General features: G+C 46.0%; 1 protein-coding gene across 1 annotated transcript in view; it reads left to right on the top strand.

Moving 5' to 3' along the window:
* Positions 1-17,431, top strand: part of CBL (Cbl proto-oncogene) — a 47,752-nt gene that overhangs the window by 15,199 nt on the left and 15,122 nt on the right. The window contains exons 3-5 of the mRNA XM_090027356.1: positions 13,558-13,704; positions 15,085-15,241; positions 17,169-17,290. Coding sequence (XP_089883482.1) covers positions 13,558-13,704; positions 15,085-15,241; positions 17,169-17,290 — 426 coding nt within the window. The remainder of the gene's footprint in view (positions 1-13,557; positions 13,705-15,084; positions 15,242-17,168; positions 17,291-17,431) is intronic.

The raw sequence follows: 17,431 nt of genomic DNA, 5'->3' as shown, positions 1-17,431 counted from the left end.
ACCACCTTCTCCTGTCTGCTGAGCTTGCTTAATCTTAAGTTCATGGTAAGTGAAGTAGGTGTTAGCAGTGATACAGCACTGGAATGCTTTCAGTTCCCTCACAGAAGACCCAGTTGCCTGTGACAGAAATGGGAAGCTGTAGTTCACACAACAGTCACCATTCATAAATTCGCTCTGCTGGGCAAACTGTAAATGTCACTTAACAAGTGATCTCTTTCCTGGCAGGTATCTAAATACTATCAGGTATGGTTGGGAATGTGACCAAAAGAATGTGCCCATCGATAAATGCAGATGTGAAATGTCTCCATTTCCTGGGTATTAATGGTCTTTGAATGTAGGAAATGGGCTCTCTTTCCATATTCTGAATCAGTTTGTAGTCTCCTGTTCTCATTTCCACTGTACATGTTTAAGCTTAATTCCTCCTTCTTAATTGAAGCTTTGGTGTGGAGATCGAGGGACTGCATGAGAGAAGCAGATGTTTAGAAGTTAAGAGAGGCGCCAGTGGGCATTAAATGACTGAAATGTAGTTTCCTTAGTCCTTGTCATTTTATGCAGGTAGGATGTAAAGTCAGGAAATGTTAACTCAGGTTTAGCTACTTTGTGTGCAAATACATAGCATTGGGGCGGGGGGCTGGGGGGGAGGATGCTTCAACTGAATTCAGTGCTGACTTGCGACTGAGGTTTCAGATGTTGGAGCACACCAAATTGTCATGCCTTCTGACAGCAAGATTTGCATGCTGCTGCCTCAGCAGGATTTCATACTGTACACTTGCTCCAGGGCATAGAATTACTAATCTGTGCAGGAAAAAAAAAAGCTTCAGCTGTTTAATGTGTACTGGAAACGAGAATACTCAACCTCGGCGAGAGGAAGGAAACAGAGCTAAAAGCAAGACAAAAATAAGAGGTTGGGGGGAGAGGTTGTATTTTTTTTTTTTCCCTTCCAGGTTTGTTTTGTGCTTTAAGATATTACCCATGTAAATTCTAACCAAGAAACATCTAGCGGGGGAACTTCTGCTTGGGCCAGTAATCCCTCCCTGCCCTCCCACCAAAATGCAAAAAGCAAATGAAAAGGGTTTCTAACTGTAGCAATACAAAAGAGAAAGCCAAAAAGAGAACCCCCACTCCTTCTGTTACTTCCTCCTAATGCAGCGAAGACTTTCCAAAATACTAGAGTACTTGTGGTGACTACATCTGCATTTAAATTAGAGCAAGTTAAAGAGTGGAACAGACTTCGAAGCTGTCCCAGAGAAAGGCCTTCTTGCCAGGCTGCAACACGAGTGCAAGCTAACTGCCTGGTACCCAATGAGAAATTCATTACCATTTAAATGTGTTGTGGGGGGAGCATGAATCTGTTTCTTTAAATGTGGGCTTTAATGGATAGATGAAGTATTTTCTCATGAATTTCAGAATTATAGCCAATTGGAGCTAACATTGCATAAAATTTCATTTTATGTTAAAGCTTCTTTCCTACCACAAACACTACCCTCATCTTGCAGACCAGGTTCAGAGGTGAAATTTGAGTTTTTGCAGTATTGCACAGTAATAGAGGTTGGGATTTTGATCCTGTTTCATTTCTGTACCTTTGAATATAAAACAAAAAAAAAATAACACTTGTCTAGGAAACTGGTTCACATTGTGAACTCTAATTTTGTGGCTAGAGCTGGACAAGCATCCAACTAGTTTATCACCATCCTTGGTTGAAATGTTGGTCAGGTTGCTGGGGTTTGAACCTGTGTGCCACTACCCGTCTGCATTTTTTTTCCCACTGAAACACACTACGATGATGTAGTTCCAGCTTGAAAACAGTGAGTGAGGATTTGTAGATGAAGTTTACTTCTGCTTCATAGGAAATTCAGCCAGGTTTTGGTTGCTTTCTAATAATTTGAAACACCCTTTTATGAGCAGGAAAACAAGTTCATGAACTTGCATCCTTTGCTCTGTCCCCAACTCCCTGAAATGTGGGTCAGATTGTATTTCCAGTTAGCATGCCAGCAACCGCTGACTTGGCAGCACGATTCATTGACAACTGGTTGCTTCTGAAATGTGGCTAGAATTATAGTGGTGCAGTGTTCTCCCAGTGCCAGCAGCATGACGAGCAAACCCGGAGGTCTGAGTCCAGATGAGTGCAGGGAAAGGGCTGTGTGAGTTGGCTCAGGCCCTGCCTCAGTGTGCCATTCTGACACTTTTCATTAAAATGTTTGACGGCCTGAAAACAAAGATACAAGCTGGAGTTTTCTCAGGAATTTTTATCCTCGTGGCCAAATTTCTAACCTGAAATGTTGACGAGATTTGAGACATTGGAGCAGGGGTTGCTAACCCCCGGCACGTGTGCCAGAGCGTGGCGTGTGAGGCCATTTTGTTTGGTACGCCACAGCCGGCTCAGGCTCTGGGCAGATGCCATTGGCCATGGAGCTGGGCTGCCCGCAGCAGGCGGTGGGGGGCCTGTAAGCCCTGCTTCAAGCAGCCCGGGCTCTGTGGCAGGCAGCAGCTGCTTGGAGCAGGCAGCCAGGAGGCTGCAACTGGGGTCCGGAGCCCTGGGTTGGCACCGTGGCTGATGGTGGCTGCACGTGTGCCTTGGCTCATGGTGCGGAAGCGGCCAAGGCAGTGCAACCTTGGCCTCTCCCCTGCCATCCGCCCAGAGGCATTCATGCACTGGTTGCCAGCAACGAGCTGAGCTGGGCTCCGCAGACCTCAGTGCAGCTGCTTGTAACCTCCCAGCCACCTGCTGCGCACAGCCCGGGCTCTGTGGCAGTTGGCGGGGGCCTGCCCAGAGCCCAGGCCGGCTGTGGCAGTTGGCTGGGAGACTGCAAACCAATGTCTGCAAAGCCCCGGCTTGGCTTGTTGTTGCCAGCAGGTTCATGCATGCCTCCAGGCAGATGGCTGGGAAGGGGGCTACAGGCCAGAGCTCCAGACCCCGGTGCAGCTGTTTGCAGCCTGCCCATCGCCTGCTGCGAGTAGCCTGGGCTCTGTGGCTGTTAGCAGCTGTACTCGGTCCTTGGAGCGCACAGCAGGGAAGGGGCTGAGGCTGTGCGTCCTGGCCCCTCCCTCACCATCCTCCTGGAGGCGTGAATGCACCCACTGCCAGTCTGCCCCTGGCATGCCAAATTGAGGAGTGAGTCGAGGTTGGGATGTTGTTGGCAGCCTGGCCAAAACTGTTGCTGACCCATGCGCTGGAGCGATATGCCGGATTTGAGAACGAGGTTTGGCAGAGGAAACTTTTGCAGCATGGAAGGATGACCTGTTTGTATGCTTGTGGCATCACTCTGCTTCTTCGAGGAGAGTCTCCTTTTCCTGAGCTTCATGGAGGGCAGAACCTGGGGAGGGTTGAGCAGTGATGGAGGAACCTTGTTTCAATTGAAGGGTGAGAGGGTGTGTTCAGGAACTGCTCTAGCTAGGACTTCTTACAGCATTGTGATGTGGTCACTGGGATGCCTGTGTCTTGGGGCTTCAACTCTTGTCCCAAGAATAAGTGGCCTAGTAGAGCTGTTTTGAGGGGTGTTTGGAAATAAAACCCCTGTCAGAGGTCAGGTTGTGTTGTTATAATTCGGAGAATGCAATAAAGGAATGCATCTGCTAACTAGCCAGGCCACCATCCTTTGCCTTGCACGTTCTCAGAGGAAACGTCCAAGAACTCCCTAGTCTAGTGTCTGATTTATGCTTCCTCTTAAGCACTCTGTGATTAAAGAGCCAAATCCAGCAGGAGTCAGAGAGGGGTTTTCCCTTCGCATGGAAAGAGCAAAGCGGTCCATTGCTAGTGATCCAAGCCCCGGGCTCTGAACGCCTAGAATCGGAAGATCAGGTGCTGGCGAAGTCGCCCGCTTCTTGTGGTATGAATGCTGGGCAGCAGGGAAGGTGCTAAAATCTGATGTCCTCTCTGGTCTCCATCTCCTATCCCTTTGCATGTGTGCCAAAGTACCCCCACCCCCACCATGACTGTTGGAGCAGCATATTAAGCCAGCTGCTGCCCTGCAGCATAGAATTAACTTCATTTTTGCGGTTTATATAATGTTGAAGTGCATTATGAGTCTATAGATTGAAAGGGTATAGGCACAGATGTCAAATTTGTGTTGTGTTTGTTCCCATTTGTTGGAGAACACACAGAATTAGACATTAATGTGTTTAGTTTTGTAGTCTTGTGAAACGTATCTTGGCACTGCTTAACATTTTAATTGCAGCTTTCTGTCTGTAGCTTTTTTAAAAAAAAAATTCAGGTTTTTTTTTTTTTTTTCCAGCAGCACCAAAATCCAAACATGCTAGTACCAACGTATTGGCTCTTGAGCATTGCACAAAACCAGAACCTTGTAATCAGTCGCCTTTCGGATACAGATGAGAACCCAAACTAAGATTCTTCACATCCCTGCAAATGATTGCAACTAATGAAGAAGGAATGAGCAGAAATATTTAGAACTATGCTCTCATGTGGTTTTTTGTTGTTTTTTTTTAGTGTCCCCTCAAACCTTTGTTGAACACACAGTACTAATGTGTGACGCATCTAAAACTGCAGGCTAAATACCTGGTGCTCTTTTATATTGTACCAAGAACAGGAAGGCAGTGTTAAAGGGTTTTTTTGTGTGTGTGATTTTTTTTTTTTTTTAAGCATCTTAGCCAGGAAGTGACGATGATGCTCTGGGTTGAGACTCTTCTTGGTAAAAAGGTTTGCTGCATCTAATTAACTTGCCAGATGCCTTTTTTTCCCCACTGGTGCCTTGATGAATTGGTCCACAAAAAATCAATGCGGTCTAGCTGACTCGGCAGACTCGTGTGGAATGGGCATGTAACTTGCTGGTTCTAAAATGTCTGTCTTGGTGACAGTGCTAGAAATAGCTTCACAGCAGCCTGGGGAAGTGCTTTTAAAGCTCAGTGGCTCAGCACTGCTCTGGAAGGTGACTCCTGCTGTTGTCAGTAATAGTTAAGTGGAATTTCATTCACTTCCTGTGTTGGAAGTTTTGTTGAAAGTAGTTCCGTCCTTTCTATTTTTAAACCCGATTACTGTGTGCAGAAGACTCTGAAGCTGCCGTTGAGTTATAAATGTCATTTCGGGATCACTTTTTGGGCATTTGTATGCAGCGCCTGTGTGCAGGGGGCAAAGTTACAGTAATGCTGAGAGTACGGTGGTTGCTGGTAGGGTGGCAGGACATAGTACACAGCTGTTCTTTCTGGAATGTGAATGTGGCACAGCTATTTATCTGCTTAAATTGAGCCCTCTATTAAATTTTTGAGCCCTTAAATCTTCAGAAAATTTAGTGTCATTCCTGGGAAAATTGATTCAAGGGCAGCTTCTATTATGCCATTGTACTTGGGTCTTGAACCTGTCTGCGTTGGAGCAGAGGGCTTGAAGTTGAAACGTGGGGTCTGTTTTGGGCCCTGTACCAGGGTCCCTGTGCAAGTCTAGCCCAGCCATTAAACTGCTCTACACCCCTGTTTCCCCATCAGTACAGTTGGGGCGCTTTCTTCCTATGGGTGTTGGGATCCTAGGATTAAAGGCTGCTTAATTGCAAGCTGTTTATTAATGAGACTCTTTGGAAGCCAGCAGAGCTAACTGATGGACATCTTCAGGGCTTTGCTCTTGTCAGAAGAAATTGTGTTTTAATCTGACTTTTTATTTTTTTCGGTCAAGCCCAGATTTCTCCCAAGCTCTATCTGATCACAGCAGTTTGCTGGTCTAGCAGATTTAACAGCTTGAAATTGCTGGGCATGAGAAGTAAGCACATGATGGGGTCTGAGTTCATATCACATGTTGTCACCAGTGTTTACAGCACACAAGAAGCATGGCGTCCTTTTGGATATAGCAGTTCCACACTTGGGTGTGTGCTGCTACTAACCCATAGTCCATGCTGGGTCTGTTTTTTGTAAACGCCATCTAGTGTTAATTGCATGGTGCTGATATGAATCCCTGGAGAAACTCAGGGTTTAATTTCACATCCATTCCTTTTATGTAGCCATAATTTCTTGCAGCACTTGTCAGAAATATGACATTATTCTGGAACGATGAACATGCAATTAGGACCTGGAAGTTCTGAATATAATTTGGCCTCCTACCATTGCCTGCCTGTGTGGCTTTATCCAGCCCGTATTTTTATCTGCAGAATGTGGGGAGGAAGGGGGGAATATTTTTGCTCCGCTGAACGTGTAGAGCTCATCATTGGTGTGATCTTCTTGGTGATCAAAAAGATGCTTACAGATGACAGCAAAGAAGCAAGCTGCAACAATAGACCACACTTGTAAGGTATGATTTCTCAACCTGTGCATTGCAACCTAAAAATGTGTTGTAAGAATATATGAAAGGGTTGTGTACAAACTTTAAGAACGGATCAAACTTTTAAACTGGACTCTCCTTTTAAAGGAGGAAAACATGGGAAACCAGTTTTTCCCTTACAGCCTGCAAGGGGCTGTTTTGTGCCCCCCTGCCCCACACACTGGGGGGCCTGGGAGAAGGGGGCAGCAGGTTGAGTGTGGGGCATTGGGTCAGGACTGGCCATTGATGATTACAAATGGATCCTGGTACAAAAAAAGGCTGAGAACCACTGGTCTAGGAAATCAGGCAGAATGTCCTGTTGTCAAGCACATAGCAGAAGCAGGTGGGTTGGGAGAAGCTGTTTTAAAACCATGCAAGTCCTTAGTAATGGCAAGAAATGAAACACCTGGAAATCATTACCTTTTTGCTGAGCTACAAGTTCCTGTGGTTTCCTAGCCACTTTTTGATGAATTCACACTGAATAAACCAAACGTTTGACGAGAGAAGTTTTACCTGGGTGTGTTGTCCCAGCATATGTAGCAGAACCCCTCTTGAGAATGGTGTTAAGGAGCCTACAATTTGTATTTTCTCCCCAAAATCTCTGCCTTTAAATCCATACCTGCCCATCTTATGTACTTGGCGGCTTTTCTCCTGGTGTTGGGGGGAGAGGGTGTTCCCCTTCATACTTCCACCCCTTTCCTGAACTCTTTTAGGAGCATCTCTTGGGTCCTTCCTCCAGCCCTGAGTTGGCATTTGCCACCTGTCCAGGGCATAGCCTTTTTAATTCTCCAGTTGAAATCTCAAGTCTCCCCTTTCCTGTTCAATTCTGGAGATATTGGAGCTGTGCAACTTGCTTGTATTCCTCCCTATGCTCCCCCTACAACTCCTCAGTATCATTGACCTGTGATCTCTGCCAGTCTCAAACTCTGCTGATTTCATTAATTTAAAGAGAAGTTCAAGCTAATTAGGGTGTGATTCAAGTAATTCTAGCTTGGGGGGTTGTTTTGAGGCCAAGGCTGGTCTTAGAATTACAAGCTTAATTCTTAGGTCAATTTGAGCATGGCTGTATGCAGAAATGTACTCGGTAGATCACAGCTGCCAAACCTGTTAAGTATTTTCACTTCCATTTTTGGAGCCCAGGAGCTGAATTGTCAGAGATGCTGAGCACTCAGCTTCCAGCAGTGGAAACTGCCATTGCTCAAGCATTTCTAAAAATCAGGTTATCAGCAACTAATGAGGCTGTGAGGCAATTTAGGAGATTTGAAGAGTTTGGGAATGAGCTAATTTCCATCACTGCACCATTTAACTCCAGGATCTATAGCTCCTTATTGATAGAATGAGCTTGACAGATGGGCAGCTCGTTCCCTTCAAGTTAGTATAGTGTCATAGTAGCGGTGCCCGGGAGTGTCACTGGCATAACCCCTTCCCGGTGCAGACCAAATTGCACCAGGCCTATCAGCTTTAGTTAGTGCTTAAAGGGTTGAAGGCTGTTGGCATGGGAAAGCTGGATTTCTGTAACTCCAGTAAATGCAGGCATTAATAAAGGGGAAACTGGGATTAAAATCTGCCTTTGCTGTTAATCGTTGTGCAAGATTTGAGCTCTTACAGTGGAAGACCGTTCCTGATCAGCAAACAGGAAACCGGAAAGGAAGAGCCTGCTGCTGCTGCAGGTCAATGGGGACCCAGCGCCAGAAAGCCGCGTGGGGGGCAGAGCCCGGAGAGAGACTGCTGCCGAGGATTTCACTGGGATTGGACATGCTTGGTTGACCTGTTTAACTTCCTGTGAGACATGTGGAGCAAGAACAGTTGTGAAGCTGTAGGAAGGAAGTAGCACAACCACAGTGCAGGGGGAGTGAAGGAGGGAGAGAAATAAGGAACACATCTGCTCAGATCCTTCCGTGAAGCCCTGAACTGGCTGACTGATCTGGCTGACCCCAGTTAGCTGATCAAACTGTCCTTCACTTTATGCTGTTTCCTTTCCATTGTCTCTGACCACTGCTAAAAAACTGCCTTTTAGAGGCTAGGCACTCGAAAGGGAGCACAGCCAAGAGCAGGAGTCAAGATGTAGGCCTGACCAGCCCTCATTTAGTAGGGCTGCCGCTGTCCCAAATGCCTGATTAAATTTGTCTTTAAACATGCTGTTCCCACCTGGGGAAGGATGCCTCCAGGCAACCGCTGCAGAAGTTCAGTAGCTCATAAAATACTTGGAGTGGGAAGGTTCAGTTAGCTCTTTAAACCCTCTTCTCCCTTTATATATGGAGGTTAACTGACTGCTGGCTAGTTGAGCAAGCACTTCTTTTGTCTGAAGCATGAAACCTCAGCCCCCAAAGTTTTACTTGCATTGCAACTGCTGCTTTTTGAGCCTGAAGCTTAAACCACTGAACAGAATTAGTGGGGGCCTCTTTCTTTTGAAGCTGTGTTTCAGGTGTGGCATCTAGATCGACTTCAAATAGCAGAGAGATCCAGCTGCTTGGGGTAAAACTGTCAAACATGCTTAAATGACTTGCGAGCCAAAATCCCATTGAAAGTGAACGGGACTGGGATGCTGAAGCCACTTAGATGCTTTTGACAACATTGTCCTCTGCCTGCAGGACCCAAGCTGCCCCTGCACTTCTAGGTTTTGGGGGTTGAGGGTTTTCTATTTGGCCTGGGATTTGAAGCAACAGAACTGGTTATAACTGCGCATCTGTTGCAAGTATGAACAATAAAACCTCAGAAATCAAACTTTGCTGCAGCAAACTATTGCTGTGCTGTTGCTTGCTAACATCAGTGTGGGCCTCTTTCTTTACAAACATGTTGTAGCTGTGTTGCTTAAAACAAAAGCTCCATGACCAAGACGCTGTTTGAAGGCAGCAGTTTGCTCTCGTGTGGTTCGTTGTAATTTAGCAGTCACCAGCATATCTGCTACGCTGAAACGTGTCCTGGGATACATTCGTTAGTCAGCCAGGCTGTTAGTGCTTTTCCCTCCTATCTGGTAACTCGCATGAAATGAGAGCAATTTTGGCCCTGAGGCTACAATCATATCTCTGTGGCCCTCATTAGAACCATTTTGCAGTAGTTCAATTCCTAGCTCTGCATTTGAGAATAGTCTGAAGATGTTGCGTCATAGGCCAAATGCTTTGGAGCCGAATAAAGATAACTGTCCAGGCAAATACCTCTTTTGCTGCTTCGGTTTCATCACATGCTTATTGGTACAGGAAGGTTGCTAGTTCCGCAGCTTTGTCCACACCTTCTGTCACCTCTGCCCTGCTGCTTAGCACCAGTTACACTTTGTTCCATTTTTTTTTCTTGTAAATGCAGTGTTCAAATTTGTGTGGCTAAAGTTGCACAAAGCGGGTATTTGTACCAGCTCCTCTGATGCCCTTGCCCAACTGGAGGATCTCTGGAACATGTTTTGTACGCTGAGTTGCAAAGAAGTGTGACACCGTTTTCCCTGTCCGTGGCTCTACATTTTATCTTTTCAAGCAAATTACCCATGCTTGCTGATGTACTGAGTTAAATCCGAACAGCCTCTTTTTGTGGTGATGGTGCAAAGACTCACTCTGGTTCCGTTCTTCACCTTGGCTTTTATTTATTCAGTTGTCTGTGTGAGTTGGCTCTGTCCGTCTGTCTCTACTTTTGGCGTCATCTTAGATTATTATTAGGCTGCCCTCGCGGAACAGTACAAATGCCTCTTTCCTTCCTGTATAATGACATAGCCTGTGTTTGCCTGGACTTCCAACTTTTTTGTGTTCAATGAATGTTCAAAAGTTCAGAGTGGACATGTCCTACAGCTGCGCCCCCTTCATCACTAGGGTTTATCAGGAAAAGAGCCAGTTCTCATAGAGATCCCACTGCTCAACTACATCATTCTCAGACTGTAATCTGTGACACCTAGTAGCATGTAGGAAGCCACTGGACAAAACTTTACAGAAGTTTGTGGCTTTAGGAGTCCTAGGCTCATTGAACATGCACGCCCGCACGCACACAGAAATCATTGCCCAACTCACTGGCCTTTGTAGGCATTAGCCTTGTGTGGCTCTGGAGAACACTTCATTATTCTTTAACACCTTCTCAAGATTTTTCTGGGTGTTGTGAATGTCATGCTGAGTTCATCCAACACTGGAGAGAAGAAAATGCCCAATGCACTGAACCTGAATCTTCAGAACTTCTTGTTCTGTAACTAATCCATGTAGCTTAGTTGTACCGTTGTGACACTTATTCCACACTTGTGGTGGGAATGCTGGGTACATACCCAGATAAGCACACATTTGTGATACACTTCAGACTGGCACTGGTGGCTTCATTCTTTTGAAGGAAGCCAGCTGTTTTTTCCAATGATTTCCAACTATTTTTCCCAGCTCTTTGAGTTGGCCTAATAAAAGCTATCAGATTTACCCAAACAACCTTGCCTTCCTTCGAAGGGGCACAAGTATAATTCTCACCTTTGTGGAAGAACAAGTGCTGGAGTCTTAGAGCTTCCTGCTGTCTCCCCTCTGCAGCCATCCCTGAACTGGTTGCTTGAGGGTGAGGCAGAAAATCTGGGCCAAATTGTGTTGTTCTGCAGGTATAAAGTTTGGCTGGCTCCAGTTTCAATCTCTTATGCCTAAAACAGTGTTAGGTATTAGACTTCAGAGGCAGATCACCTGGTATTCAGCAGCAGTAAGGAGCTGGTTGCATTTGCCCTCTGTTGAAATTGCCCTGCACTGCTAAAGGAAATTGTGCACACACACGCGCACAGCAACACAGCCTTCACAAAGAGCTTCTTTTAATATCGTCCAAGTGTGGACATATTTTTCTCACTACGCTCTGTGCTGTAAGGAAAACTGATAGAAACTCGATACCTGTAGAGCCGCAAATTCATCTCACTGCTCTTAAAATACACAGATCTTGGATGTTGCAGCAAGTCCAAATATAATGTTTATGTAACATTAAAATAGAGCTGGCTTTGAAGCGTATCTTGCAGCTGTTGCCTCAGTTCAGCCTGAGCATCTGTTGGGCTCAGATCTGTAAAAAGTGACAAAGACCAGAATCTCTCTGTCTCCAGCTGACAGGTTCTATCCTCCAAGCAACTCACTTCCTTAACATGGGCAGACAATCAGATGTATGCAAGGAGAAAAAAAGAAAAATAATGCTCATGTAGGGGCTTGTTCTTTTGACTTTATGCCTATTTAAAGTCATAGACTTTGCAAAACTTCAAAATACAGGGGATTAAAAAACCCAGTGAATCCATGGTGAGGCAGTGCAGGGAACAGAAGCTGATTGTGGCTTGGACTTGGATTCTGGGGCTGTTGCTGGGAGCGGAGACCATAAGTTCTCCGTTGAAATACCTTTGTTCGGGGACATGAGCCTTGCTGCTGAGAAGAGTTTGCAAGGAGTATACGGAAAGAAGCAGCTAAGTGAATGCCTGGCTCTGTTGCTGGGCTGAAGCTGAGAGTTCAGCTCTAAAATAAGTCGGCTTATTTCACTACAAGACGCTTATTTTATAAATGTCAGCTTTTTGCACTAAAATAAATCACTTGCAGCTCTAAAATAAGTCATTTTAACAGATTTGCATCTCAGGGCCAGTTTATTTCACCAAGGGGAGGACTGCAAGTAGGGTGAGGAGCCTTGGGCTGAAAATTGATTCCAGTTCAGAGCGATTGGATGACCTCGTTCATAAAACTAATCAAACTAGCGAAAATGCTGGAATCAGTGGGCACATGCTGGCTATATCTCAACGAATTGTGTTCACGGATGCGGTTATCCTGCAGTCCTGTTGGAGGCTAGCTGCCGTTGAAAACAAGACATGTTAAAAGGTTCCTGTGAATGACTGGATCCCTCTTTCAGGCATCTGGTGTCCAAGGCTGGTTAGCTTTGAAGTGGGGAGTTTGTGGTACCTAGTATTGTAATAGCCTGTGCAGCTCCATTGCTGCCAGAGCTCCCGGTTACTACTGATCTGCCAAAGCCGTCCTTAGAGAAAGCAGAGTTCATGTGCCTCTCCCTTACACCACCACATCCTCTCCTTTACTCTCAAATGTGTGAGGCTGCTGGGACAGGGATCCCCTGCAGCCTAGGCTGCAACTCCAAGACCTGGGCACTGGTGATTAGGAACGGGATGGGGAGCACATCCTTCATAAGTGTGGCGGTGTGGAGAGGCAGTCAGGAAGGCCGACCGCACCTTGTCCTGCATCCGCAGGTGCATCTCGAGCAGGTCCAAAGAAGTGATCCTCCCACCCTATGCGGCACTGGTCAGGCCGCAGCTGGAGGACTGCGTCCAGTTCTGGGCGCCGCACTTCAGGAGGGATGTGAACAACATGGAGAGGGTCCAGAGGAGGCCACTCGTATGATCGGGGGGCAGCAGGGCAGGCCCTACGAGGAGAGGCTACGGGACCTGAACCTGTTCAGCCTCCAAAAGAGAAGGCTGAGGGGGATCTTGTGGCCTGTTATAAACTAGTCAGGGGGGATCAGCAGGCACTGGGGGAGTCCCTGTTCCCCCGAGCACCGCCAGGAGTGACCAGGAATAAGGGTCACAAGCTGGCAGAGGGCAGGTTTAGGCTAGATGTCAGGAGGCGCGACTTCACGGTCAGGGCGGCTAGGGGCTGGAACCAACTTCCAAGAGAAGTGGTGCAGGCTCCTGCCCTGGGGGTGTTTAAGAGAGGTTAGATGCACATCTTGCTGGGGTCGTTTGACCCCGGTACTCTTTCCTGCCATGGCAGGGGGTCGGACTAGATGATCTGCTCAAGTCCCTTCCAACCCTAGAAACTATGAAACTATAAAGAACAGGGGGGGGAGGAAGGAAGCAAATAAATGCTCCTTCCGTTGGTGAGCAGAGAGCTGTCCCTAATGTCCCTGCTTGTGCTGTCAGCCAGGAAGATAATTACTTTGAGCCTTTTAGGGAGAAGAGAGCATGTTCTCATGCAAGATATAGCTACCTGGGTAGTCCTGGATGTGGCCCTAGATAAAAATAATGCCCCTTAGAGGCTCCATGGTGGAAGACACGGAGCACAGGCTGTGCAGCCAAGAACACTTGGATTCTGATTCTGCTCTGCCTCCTGACTTGCTGCATAGCCTTGGGCACATCTCCTAACCTCTGTCTCCCATCCACAAAACAGACCAAAATGCCTCCCTACCTCAGAGTGGTTGTGAAGGGAGGATAATAAGTGTTTGAAAATATAAATCACATTGCGACCTGCTGTGCATTAGACAACGTGGGCTGAAAGCAACAAATGCCTTGAGAAATGGTCCTAAATGGGAGGTTTTTTCCTGGTTTGAGGTAGTTTCTGGATTTCTTCAAGCCCTGTTTCTGGCTGTCTTACCCAAAGCCTGATTTCTCTAACTTCTGCTTTTGTGATCTGTTGCAGGCGCAACCTGACAAAGCTGTCCCTGATCTTCAGCCATATGCTGGCAGAACTGAAAGGCATTTTCCCAAACGGCCTCTTCCAGGGAGACACATTTCGGATCACAAAGGCAGATGCTGCCGAATTCTGGAGAAAAGCTTTTGGGGAAAAGTAAGTTTCTCAGCATGTTTCATATGAGAGAGTAGATCAGCACTTACATGTACATTCTGTGTATTAAAAATGCTGCTTCTGCTTTGTGGATCACAAATGCCCTTGTTGGATTAATCATAGAAATTAGTGATGGGAAAGACCCATTAAGTCATCTCGTCTCCTCTCCAAAGTCCACAGTGCTGGATTGTTCCCTACACTCTATTTTTCCAGTTCCTTATCCAGTCTTGTTCTAGTGTGTCAAGTGATGGGGCTTCCCTGCTTTCCTGAGCAGCCTGCTTTCCTGTCATACATTTTCCCTTCTATTCTTCCTAAATTTTTCCTTTTCTTAACTGAATCCCATTACTCCTCATGACAATCTCATGTGCTACTACGCACATTTATTCTTCCTCCTCTTCGGAGACTGTGACCACGTCCCTCAGGTGAGTTGTCTCTTAGCCAAAATGTTACATTAAGTTCCTTCGGACTTTCTTCCAGTTAGTCGTCTTGATCTCAGAATCACTTTTATCCCAGCTTCTCTGAACTCCTGTCCGTTTGCGTACTGGCCATGTTAAGATAAAAGGGAGGAGACAATTAAGTACAATAGAATATATTTAGGGAGAGTTGCTGAAGTGTCAAGGTTTTTTTCCATTTAACAAGATGCTGACAAAATTAATGCTACCAGCATCCATTATTACAGTGTTAGCTGAACGGGACAGCATCTTCTGCCTAACAAAGATGTAGATGTTAGCAGCTGTCCAATTCAAAGTAATAATATGTAAACTGTGGAAGTCCAAATGAAACCTGTTGGATGTGGAGGGTGGGAACAGGTTTGAAATGTGGTACACTCTTGCCATGTATCTTATGGACTTTCCCCCCTCTGTATTTCGAAAGGAGAAAATAAAAGCTGAACTTTGAAGCTCCTGATCTTGGTCCACAGTTGCCTTCACTGTCTGACTAATCATCTCTCCAGATATAGCTGTGTGCGGTCTTTTGACTGTTTTGGTCTTTACTACTGAGAGACTGACCTGGACTGCTCCTGCTGCTGAATTAGGAAGGAGATCAAATGGTGACATTGCTCCTTGCCCTTGTTACAGTGTGGATTGTGGGCACTGATGGAACTGGGGAAAGGGAGACCGGAGCTGGGCTTGCAGTACCACACTGTTGTGCCATGCAGGGCGGTGACCTGGAGAATGGCCCTTTTCCTGCTTACTGCTGGGGATGCAGAGAGGTTTCTCCCTTGCTCTCAACAGGAGTAAATCTCTCTCATGGTGATTGCTTTTGCCCTTCCTAACTCTGCTCATGGGACGTATACATTGCATGCAGCACAGCTCTGGCATCAGATGGTGATGGTTTCAGCAGTCATGCCACACTTGCTGATCCTTCCCTTTATTCCCCTGCCAGGACAATCGTTCCGTGGAAGACCTTCCGCCAGGCCTTGCATGAAGTACATCCCATCAGTTCCGGGTTAGAGGCCATGGCCCTGAAATCAACCATCGACTTGACGTGCAACGACTACATTTCAGTATTTGAATTTGATATTTTTACGCGACTCTTTCAGGTATGGGCCGAGGGATGCAAGTCACTTGAATGCGTACGATAGGGACGTGTCAGGCTGCTTCAGGAGACACACTTGCTTAAGCCAGAACAAGCTTAAGCTTTTCTCATCCCCATACAAGCTTCAGTAACAGGTTGAATCCTGCCATGCAGTAACCCTGTGAAACGTCTTGCTACAGACAGAAACGTTCTCTAAAAATAAATGGGAACTGTAGCATGCTCTCAGGATCCTTCCCTGCATCAGTTTTTCCCCCTTTAAAGGTCACTTTTAAACTGAAGTAGTGACAGAAACTCCTCTGAGCCAGGAAATGTGAAGCTTGCTTAATTTATCAGTCCAGCCTCCCTTGTGCCCTTTTTTAATTTTGGGGGGTGGGGAGGTTGTTTGTTTTCATGGGGGCGTTTTCAGAAAGGAGTGTCCACATGGAACTTTTGATTTCCTGGCTTTTGACCCATTGAAACCAAAATGTCACATAAACATTGTGTGTTCTGTATGATACAGACACCTCTGTTGTCGAATCAGTATTAATATTGGGTGAACAAAATCTGAGTCACTGGCAGAACTGAGCTTGAGAGTGGAGCTTTTGATGGTGCAATAGGAGACTTCCAAGAACAAACACTTTTTTTCTTTGGCTCTGACATGCTTTTTTCCCATGTGATAGGGTGGGTTGTAATTAAGACATGTCTAGCTGGAAAGTTCCCATGTTCAGTGTTGCAATGGGTCTGATCTAATTCAGGATTTCTTGCAACTACAGTATGTAAAAAGTGGGGTAGGAGTTGTTTATACTTTTTAGCATTGCAAAGTGCTCAGCTTATTCTCTTCATATGCATTGTTCACAGTGATGTCTGGCATTTATCTGTGGCTGTACTCATTCAGAGCCTTGTACAGCCAATAGTTACCATCACGCTCTGGTGAGGGTGAGTGGGTGGTTAGGTATTGCTATCAGACAGAGAACCAGGCCAAGAGGTTAAGACACTTCCTTGGAGCCCATCAGCAGGAGAACTGGGGCTAGTCATGATTTCTGGTCCTTGGTCCTGTGCTTAATCTACTAACCCCCCTGTTCTTTCCGTAACTCGCTTGTGAGTAGATTGCTGTGATACAATTATTATCTGTTCTTGGGCCAGTTCCTCTGAGCAGAATGACGTCTTTCTTGCTGGTTGTTAAAGACTGTATGGTTGGGGTTTCTGTCTTGATCAGCTTATTGACAGGAGTTTCTGCTCAACACCTGTTAAGTACACTCCTGTACCATTCTCACTCAACTTGAAGTTTGCCTGTCCTTACTTCTGTTGGGAAAGCAGAGGTGGTTTTTCCCACTTGTGAATTGCATAAAACTGAATAGTTCCTCTCTGGCACGCAGCAAAAGATAACAGCAATCATTACACCTCGGTGTCTTCTCCCCAGGAACGATAATCAGTCATGTTTTTGCAAGGGTAGATGATAACACTGCTATCCCTAACTTCTGCTTTAAAAATTACTAGTACTTTTTTGCTCCTTTTCCTTCGAGATGGATTCCATGATTGGCCTCTATACAAGCTGTTGTGGAGGTTTGAGAAAGGGAGTTTTGGACCACTAGACTTTGGCCACAAAAAGTCCTTCTCTCTGCCTTTGTGATGGAAGGGGTTAACGCCTTTCCAGCTGAAACGCTGCATAATCCAAATGTCTGGCTTTTTGTGTTCCTGTTTGTGGTGCTACTACTCTGCCTACTGGAAGGGTTTGTGTCAGTGAAGCCATGCTATTTTCTGTTGTCTACCTGTTGTCTACCTGAGCCAGCAGCCCTAGTAGCTGTCAGTTGGTTTTAGCTCATACATTGGACACAGTGGAAAGGAAGTCCGGTTCTTTGATGGATGGGCCGACTTTGGATTAAGGACAGTTGTCTATATTGGTAGCTCTTGGAAATGCAGAACTAATGATATTTCTTCTAATGTTTCTTTAGCCGTGGTCTTCTTTGCTCAGAAACTGGAACAGCCTAGCAGTGACTCATCCTGGCTATATGGCATTCTTAACATATGACGAGGTGAAAGCAAGGCTTCAGAAATTCATTCACAAGCCTGGCAGGTTAGTGCTTGAAAGCAGGGGCTCTTTCTCACTAACTCCTCTCATCCATTGTTAATGCAGCACCTGATGTGTCAGAGACAGCTGGGGTCAGCACAAGGCATTAGTCCACGTTGCTTTTAATTTGCATTGCTTCTGGGCTAG

Source organism: Crocodylus siamensis, chromosome 14, assembly GCF_052110815.1.
Source record: "Crocodylus siamensis isolate JL-2025a chromosome 14, ASM5211081v1, whole genome shotgun sequence".
Lineage (NCBI taxonomy): Eukaryota > Metazoa > Chordata > Crocodylia > Crocodylidae > Crocodylus > Crocodylus siamensis.
Note: the sequence above shows the minus strand (reverse complement) of the source record. Positions and strands in the feature narration are given on the sequence as shown.